This window comes from Odontomachus brunneus, unplaced genomic scaffold (assembly GCF_010583005.1).
Source record: "Odontomachus brunneus isolate Ranch 3 - 2012 unplaced genomic scaffold, Obru_v1 Obru_scaffold_032, whole genome shotgun sequence".
Taxonomy (NCBI): domain Eukaryota; kingdom Metazoa; phylum Arthropoda; class Insecta; order Hymenoptera; family Formicidae; genus Odontomachus; species Odontomachus brunneus.
In genome coordinates, this window is record NW_022639482.1 from 1,167,548 (window position 1) to 1,177,160 (window position 9,613).

The 9,613-nt window shown below is 42.9% G+C and overlaps 1 protein-coding gene across 1 annotated transcript; it reads left to right on the forward strand.

Moving 5' to 3' along the window:
* The first annotated feature begins 2,749 nt into the window (after positions 1 to 2,749).
* LOC116843415 (serine/arginine repetitive matrix protein 1-like) lies at positions 2,750 to 8,873 on the forward strand. The gene is made up of 4 exons (XM_032813807.1): positions 2,750 to 2,755; positions 4,961 to 5,422; positions 5,498 to 5,623; positions 7,935 to 8,873. Exons 1-4 carry the CDS (start codon positions 2,750 to 2,752, stop codon positions 8,871 to 8,873), a joined length of 1,533 nt encoding a protein of 510 aa, XP_032669698.1.
* The last annotated feature ends 740 nt before the right edge of the window (positions 8,874 to 9,613 follow it).

Below are 9,613 nucleotides of genomic sequence, written 5' to 3' on the forward strand. Positions count from 1 at the left end.
GAGAGAGAGAGAGAGAGAGAGAGAGAGAGAGAGAGAGAGAGAGATTGGTCCCGGATAGAATCCATCGCTACCTAGCGAGCAATGATCGACTGAGGTATCATTTTTATAAAGACTGGGAAGGTTCAAATAGAAATCCTGGTGTTCTTCAGAAATTTACATAATATCAACTACATTCGGAGTTTCCAAAAAAGCGAGTTCATGAATGTCCTTTGGAAGGTTGAGTTTGTGTAGATCCTTCAACAAAATATCCGAGCACTCGTTATATTCAATACAGTCGAAGAAAATATGATTTGCAGACTGAGAAGTATGCAAGGGCAAGAACTGTCCATAATAATGCCCTTATCAAATAGATGTTGATTACATCTAGTAAAGGATCTAAGCCTATTAATGATTACAACATATTTCCTTGGAATGTGTTTAAATAGGCAGAACCAGAGAATTGTCAAATCCTTGCATCTGATACGATTGAAATATCTGTAGTCTTTATACGATAAGGTCTGTTCCAATTTATTAAAAGACAATAGTTTGTAATAATTGTGCAATGCTAAACAGACATTGGAGAAGAAGTAGCGTGGTTCATGTTGAATTACGAAGTTTAAGCTTCTTTGAGCTGCCAATGATGCAAGAAAACCCAAATAATTGCCGTATAGGTTGATGTGCCCGGGGGCCCAGGCAACAATAGTATTACGACCAGAACAATTGGTACTGTGTAAGTGTTTCTTGAGGACGTAGATCAAATGAGGTTTGTTTCTTTGGTGATCCATCGAGCCAATAGCAGAAACCACGCTCTTAGAGTCGGTTATGATTAAAAAGTCAGATCCATTACGAGTATTTATATAAGAAATGGCCTTGATAATAGCCAGAGCTTTAATTTCAAAGATTGAGAGGTAAGAGTTAGTAGAGCCCATGATATACTCGTTATTCCAAGCAAAGAAGCAGGCATACCAAGGCCATTCGTCATCTTCGAGCCATCAGTAAAAACTACGTGATAATTAGGATATGACTTTAAATTATCTTTAAATATAAGATCTGCCTTGCTAAGTGCGCAACAAGATCCAGCAACAAATTCGAACAAGTTATCGGCTGCGATAAGAGTAGCATTAAAACCTCTAACAATTTGAAGAATATTTTTTAAATTAGAAATCTTGGAGCCAAAATCAACATCCGTGCGAGGAATGTAAATTCTAACCTTGTATTCACAATTGAGAGCACCCGAAGATTGAGCGGTAACTAAATGAGGAGAGTGTGAGGCGACGATAACCAGAGAAACAAATTTAGAATTAAGAAGAAAATTCACAGGAAGAAAAGTACCGGAGGAAAGCCAAGAATTCTACAATACAAGAAGAGGATGCGAATCAGTAACAATCACTTTCGCGATAATTTTAGACATGAGGAGTGACGAACGAGAACGAAAGTCCAGTTCCCCATTTAAATGCAGGATCACGTTAATTAGAGTAGTAGACATCAAACCAGCGACAATTCTAAAAGCAGCAAACTGAAACCTGTCCAAAACAGAAAAATTAGAGATGTCGACATTCAATAAAAAAGGAAGGGAGTAGTCAATGAGAGGTCTGATCAATGACCAGTAAACTGTAAGCAGTGGGAGTAAGGCAGGGTAAGCGCCCCAGTTAATGCTCGCGATTGCCTTGAGGATGCTAATACGTTTCTTTATATCAATTGTCAAGTACCTAATATATGTCAACATCTTGAGATTACAGTCACAAGAACCTGACAGATTGAACTATTGGGATGCAGTTATTCCCAATCTTGTAACAACCGTACTCCGCAGGTCGGTTGCTGAGTGTGCCGATGGATTATTCGCTCGCCGGAGTCCGGGTTCGCTAAATAAATAACACAAGACGCGTTTTGTAAGAAATAAAAATAACAAAAACGTTTATTCTTTCTTTGTACAGAGTAGTCGCGTCCGAGTGCGAAGATATACCGGCGCCAGTTATCGGCTCGCGGTTTCGGTGTGCCGTGACAGGTAAGACGGGAGACGGAGCGTATAGCGCGAAGGCTCGGCTTGCCTTGCGCATTCGGCAGGCGGTCGCGCGTCGCGGTTCGGGTTTTGTGATTCGTACGCGGCTCGCGTGGTCGGCGGAATCGAGTCCGTGTCACAGCACGGCACGCTGTTTTCGCGTTTGCGGTGGAGACGCGCTCGTTTGCACGCTTGTTTCGCAGGTGGCGAGATCGGGAGTAAGCAGTCGCGCGATCGACGTATTCACCCTCGATCTCGCTCGTCGAGAGGCTGGGAACAAAGGTCGAAAAAGCTCGACAGAGCGCAGCTAACTTACTGGCTTCGGTCCTTGTCCATGGAGTCGACGGGATGCGAGCAGGAGTCGATAAAGATCGACAGAGCGCAGCTAACGTACTAGCTTCGGTCCTTGCTTGCGAGGATGTGACACGGAGTAGGCTGAGGAGACAGAGAGACGAGTCGGTCGTAGGCCTTGCTCTCCGCTGTATAGCATCGAGTTCGGTTGACGGTCCGGATCGGTCTGGTCTCGATTAATTTGGCGCCGCGGATTATATATTCGGCGCCGCTTTATGTCAGCCCGCGGTGCACGTGATTGTCGCGTACCCGCGGCGCGCGCTCTTGATCGCTTCTTTCGTGTACTCGCTGTTGTGTTATCGAGTGTTTTTCGCTCGCTTTGTTTGCGTGGTGTTTGGATTAGGCCTTGCGGCGTTTAGGTTGGCGCAACGCGCCGGTGCACGGCCTGACTGGTGTTCGGTCGGGCCGGTATTAGTGACGATGCAGGTGTGCATCGTCACAATCTTTATATGAAGCTTGTTATTTGTAACAATTTGGTTAATAATAGAGGGCTTTGAATGACAGAAAATACAAATGGCGGATTTTTCAGGCATAATTTGCAACTTCAAAAAATCAAAAACTGAATTTATCCTATCCAGAGCATATTAAAGCAAAAAGAAAGATTGAGGAAGATACATTTGACGAACAAAGATTACCAAATCATCGGCAAACATCAAGACATCTACATCGGGAAGAAGAGAGTTTAAAATTAAGGAGGAATACAAGCTAAATAAAAGAGGACTTAAGATTGAGCCTTGAGGAACACTGATACTCACAGCTCTCTTTCCCAAAGACTGGCCATTGTAAAAAGCTTCCATCTTTCTCTCGAATAGCATATGTTGTAGAAAGATTAAGATTTTAGGAATCCTAATTCCCACAGAGGAAAAATCAATGGTAGTGGTTTTAAAATACCAAGGCAGGTCGACAGAGAGAGATAGAGACTCGCCAGAGGAAACCACGTGGAAAAATATTCAGTGTAAGCAGCAGTTCAAGAGCACAAGCAAAACACGTCCGATCGGCAAGCGATGCGAAACAGAAGTCCAGAGAGAGATTCATACTGTTAAAGGATGTGTTCGGGGAACACACTACTAACGCTACCACGTTCTTCTATCTTTATTGTTCCTTAGATATACAACAACGATAAAATGACACGGTAGCGCTGAATAGCACTAATAGAGAGCTCCCCGAACGCACCTATAGGAAGTGTTCCATAAGAATAAGAAAATAAACGATAATATCGCAACAATAATATTAGTTAGTGTTCATATTAGTGCTACAACATTGTTATTTGTGAAAAGGACATAAGTTAGCACAATTGTGCCGCAAATTCGACAATGAAATATTTTAGTAATAAAATATATATTATTTTGCAACCAAACATAATAGCGATTTTGACTTCACACGTTTTGTTAACTAAGCGGTAGGCGTCGGAATTAATTAAAATCAAGTTGCCGCTTCATTAACAAATGTTTCATTTTGCAACCAAATAATAATTAAAAATATTTCTTTAATATATTGTTGTATGATTACAATTATTAATAGTTATACAAAAAGGAATGATATCTGTACAATAATTACTTTTTTAAAAAAAGGTACAAAAAAAGGCAAGTGCACGCACTTTGCTTCGCTTGCAGAAAATATTATAAAAAAAGTTATTGGTAAAATTCTTACAAAAAGAAATGATATTAAACAGTTTACGCCAAATAAAATTAATTTCATATACAATAAATATTGTTATAACTACTTTGTATATATGAACACTACATTAGGATTCTACTAACTTTATTTTCTGATATTTACACAAAATTGGGAAAAAAATAGTTTTTAAAAATTTATTTGGTAAAAATACAAAAGTAAAAATTTTGGGAAAAGTTAAATAAAATTTTACACGCACACAAAAAACACTTGACAGGGTAAGCTTTCACACGCACACATAAAACACTTGGCGTGCCTATTCTTTTAATGTTACTCATACAACATATGCTCCAAAGATTTTCGTATATATTACGATTATCGATTTACCGATTCGTAATTTATTAAATTAAATAGGCTGTATAGACATCAGAATAAGTACTCGGCAAGCGAGACGCCAAGCGTGGTGCACCAACCATTTAAAAGGAACGGGAGATGTCTTATTTGGAGAGCACCTTACGAGCGCCGTCTTTCTGAGAAGCGCGAGCCTCGTGACGCGTTTCCGAGAAGCGCGGCCGCGCAACGGTAAAGGCCATTGCCATAGAAAAATTTTAACCGTAACTGTAAGGTCGTAAGAAAACTGACCAATCAGAGTTGATTATTCTCCTTGCCTTATAGACCTTATGGTTACAGTTAAAATTTTTCTACGTGCAAAGGCCCTAAGCGCGAACCTCGCAACGAATTTCGGGGAAGCGCGAGCCCTGTGACGAAATTCAAAGAAGCGCGAACCTCGCGATTTTTCGTGGAATTACAATTCACCTACATTCATCACATGGAAGAAACTCTAGTATAAATAGAGAGCAAGGTGGATGGGGATTTAATTCGCTCTCGACCTCGACTGAGACAACATCTCACGAGGAGAAACAAAGCGACATTGCAAGGAGCTATAGCGAACTCTCTTACGAGGAGTAATTCTCGAGCGAATTCTCCTTCGAGGAGTGGTTTCCATACCGCTGACAGGAAAACCTGAAACCACAGCGGGGCAGACTTCAAGGAGAGGCCAAGGAATCACGACGGCAATGTCTAAGCGCCCAGCTGCTGGACCTATTCGGTCCGAACAGCGAGGATGACCAGACAGCGACGCCGGTAGACTCCGCTACTACCTTGCCAATCTTACCTTGGTCTTCGCTACCGGCTACGCCTTCGCCGATGAAGGTACTACGGACGCCGTCTCCGAGGAAGCAGCCACGACCGCGTACGTCACCACCACGGACGTTTTCACCTCTTAAACGGCTTCCTGGGACAACAGTGGTCGTACCTCCGCAGCCTCCTAGCCACACGAAGGCCCTAAGGGTGGAATGCCAGGCCGCGCTCCAACGCATATCGACCAGCGATACACCGGCTGCAAAGTCCAGGGACTCCGCCGGGCACTCCGTCGAGTCTCTGCTGCTCTGGACTCTGCACAGGATCAGCCTTGCTCCAGTAAGGCGAACTAGGCCGCCCATAGCATAGCTGTAAACCTGGGATGTACGGGCACGGCGATCGCTCTCACCCCAGTACGTGACACCACCACGAAGGCTGCCCTCGCCTCAACGGCCGCGACAAGTCGTCGACAAGGCGACCCAGCCGTCTCCGGAAACCACCAAGAACGGAACACCGAAAAAGCCGGTGCGACCAACACAAGTAGTTGGCTACCGCAGATCTTCGAAGAAACAGACGCGGCGGAAGAGGACGACCGTCTTCCGCTCTTCACGGGAGCCGCCCACACGGGAGACACGTCGTTGACGTGGCCATGCAACTACTATTCATACACACTGACACATTCACATAAGAGATGTAGAGGAATAAATATGACAATTTCACATTGACCTCCTATTCATTCCTGCGTATACTTTCCTCTTCCTGCGAGCACCGATTATCAATAAGCTAAGATTTACAAACTAAACAGTGCAACCACACTGCTTATAGGCGCGTGTTCTGTTCAGTAATACAGGGCTTGTCGGAAAAATCATTCCCATATCTTTCCATCGAAGTTACAGTGTTCTCCATTATTATAATTTTAATGGGTCCGCATCGTGATCAGGAAGCTAAATTATATTGTATTTATAAAATATATAAAAACATGGACATGAAAAACATGGATTTAAGCTAAATATGTTAAATTACAAATCTTTCATAAATCCTTTACCGTTCTTAGGCGTTGCCAATTTTGACAAAAATTAGAGATTGCGAAAAATGAGAAGGAAATAGTTATAAACCTCATGTAAGTATGCAAAAGAATTGTATATACGCGAGTGTCAGTGCTAATGTCAGTGTCATGACGGAGCCTTCAGTGTGTATGAGAAATCAAAATAGAAAACACGGTAAATATGCTGAGTGCAATTTTAAAATATAATAATTTCTGCTTTCAAATTACATAACGTGTACTTTTCTAGTCTGCGAGCAAGATCTAAGCAGTTGAACACTTTGTGACGATCCACAGAAATAATGGATTGTCACGACAATTATTTAAACTATTGTTTATACCAAACAACCGTGTGACAAAGCGCCGAACAACCGCGATGTCAATAAACAGCTTCGCTGTTTGCTAAAACTAGTATAAAAGCCGACGCGAAATCGGTATCGAGAGAGATTCGCCGGAAAGCTTCTCTAAGGCGCTCAACCGACCAGAGCTCGAAACCTCCTAGAGATCCTAGACCGTTCCGTCGACCGAAGTGAATACGCGACGTCAACATCCTTTTCCTGAACCGTTCTGTCGACCGAAATGGATACGCGACGTCGGCATCTTGTCCATATACCGTTCCGTTGACCGAAGTGGATACGCGACGTCGGCATCCTGTCCATATACCGTTCCGTCGACCGAAGTGGATACGCGACGTCGACATCCTTTTCCTGAACCGTTCTGTCGACCGAAGTGGATACGCGACGTCGGCATCCTGTCCATACACCGTTTCGTCGACCGAGGTGGATATGCGACGTCGACATCCTCTCCGTATACCGTACCGTCGACCGAGGTGGATACGCGACGTCGATATCCGTTATCTAACATCGCTCCGACAACGCATAACATATCTAATGTCTCCAAGTTACGAGATATACCGCGACACAACCGTCTCGAAACCGGTTCGGTTAAAAGCCGGTATCAACAATAAGTTTAAATCTCGCTGAGTCGACGAACTCGTAACACGGGCGATAGAACATTGCGAAACAATACCGGCCGCGTCCCGCCAAACGCGCTCGCGCCTGGACGCTCGCAGCCGATCCCGCGACAATAACGTAGGCTCCCGACAAGAGCAAAAACGCGACCACACGCCAGCGGCGTAATTTCACATGTATATATTTGTAAATAACTCTGATATTAGAATATAGTTACACATTTATTATTAACTACACCACTGCTTCTCATTTATCGAGCGAAACCTTGGACCGCATCGACTAAGCTATCCTGCACGTAACGCAAGGCCGTTACACGTATATACGTAAAGGAAAAGTATCAAAATCTTTATTCAAAATATTATTAAAATATAGGTTAAATATTTTATGCAATATTTATAGTAAATAAAAAATAAATATTTGTAGTAATATTTTGTAAATATTTCTATAAATATTATATATGAAAAAAATTAATGTAATTATTTATAATTATTAAATTAATAAAGAAATAGGAAAATAAAAATTTAAATTGGTAATATATGTGGCGTCTCAGCAAGCGAGACGCCACGCAAGGTGCAACTCGCATTTAAAAGGAATAAGAAATGCCTTATTTGGAGAGTACCTTACACGCTCCGTTCTTCCGAGAAGCGCGAGGCTCGCGACGCGTTTCCGAAAAGCGCGGCCGGGCAACAGTAAGCGCGAGCCTCGCGACGAATTTCGGGGAAGCGCGAACCTCGCGATTTTTAGGAAAATTTTAATTCACGGACATTCAACATATGGAAAGAAAAGGAGTATAGAGAGCAAGGTGCCAAGGGATTTAATTCGCTCTCGAACTCGATAGAGAAAAGATTTCTCGAGAAGAAGTAAGCCATACTCGCACCAGAGTACAAGTTCCGCAGCTATAAGCCCGAGCGAATTCTCCTTACAAGGAAAGAGTTACACACCACTGCAAGGAGCCGAGGACACCCTGAAGCTTCTACAGGAACGGCCTCAGGGCGAGGCCAAAGGCACATACCGTCAACTGCTCAGCATTCAGCTGCGGGATCTCTTCGGCACAGACAATGAGGATGACCGGACAGAGGAACCAGTAGAACTATCTCGCTCCTGTCTCGCCGGCGTCCATGTTCTCATTGCCAGCGACGTCCTCGCCAACACGCCTGCCACGGACGCCGTCGCCACGGATGCGACCACGACTGAGCGCGGCACCTCCCAGGACGCCATTGTAGGGCGGCTTCGTAGAGCAGCACTGGCGGCTTCGCATCCTCCAGCTGTCATCCACACAGAGGCATCCAAGGTGACAGCGTCACAGCATCGGGCGACAGGGACTTCCACACCAGAGAAAACCAGAGACTCTGGCGGATACTTTGCCGAGTCTTTTAGGCCATGGAACCTACTCGTTCTAAGCCTCTCGCCAAGTCGCACCAGGCCATCGTTGGACCAACTGGCAACGTGGGATGTTAGGGCACGGTCACCGCTCTCGCCCCGGTATACAGTACCGGTATTGAGATCGCCCTTGCCTCCGCCGTCGCGTCAGACAGCCGACAAGGCCACACAGACCTCGCCAAGCGACACCAGGACCACATCGCCGAGGAAGCCAGCGCAACCACCGGGAGCTGTCGGACACCGCCGATCTCCCCGGAAGCTAGCCCAGTCAGAGAAATTCCGAGCACATAATCGCTCTCCCAAGAAACCTGCGCGACCTTCGCGGCCGCCCTACACGGATTCGGCTCTGGTGTGGAACATCACACTGATGCTGCAGATCAATAAATTTACACACTGATACACTCACACGAGATATGTAAAACAATAAACTGGACCATTTCATGTTGATCTCTGCCTCATTCATAGCGTATATCCATCTCCTCCTGCGAGCGCCGATTATACATAAAGCTAAGATCTTGTGAAAACGAAACAACGCTACCACAATGTATACTGAAAAAATTCTTTAAATCAAAGAAATATATTTTGTTAAATATAATTTCTTAATTTAAAAAAATATTTGTTACACTTTAAAAAACATAATATACTTATAATAAAAAACATAAAGTAATATTTTTTTAAATTTGTAAAATAAGCTGTAAAATTATGAATTTCTAGAAAAAAATAATTTCTTTACAAGAAAAAAACTTTTTAAATGTAAAAATTGTGTTTAAATAAATGTTTGCTTGTTTTAAAGTAAATAAAGTACAAGTAAATCATTTTATAAATCTAAATAAATTATTTTCTAATATTAAAAGTATCTTTTTGGGTTTCAAATTAAAGTTTCTTTTATTATCAGAAAACATTCTGATTTCTTATATTATATTATATTCTCTTCTTTTAAATAAATAATTCGTTTTCGTATATGGATACAATATATGTTTGGAGGTATTTGTTATTTCTGTGTGATCTTTCGCTCGCGGAGAAGGAGTGATATAGGAAATGACTCTTTGTACCCTTTTATACAAACATTTATTTTATGTGTCCCTAATTTACAGGTGTGTGTGTGTGTGTGTGTGTGTGTGTGTGTGTGTGTGTGTG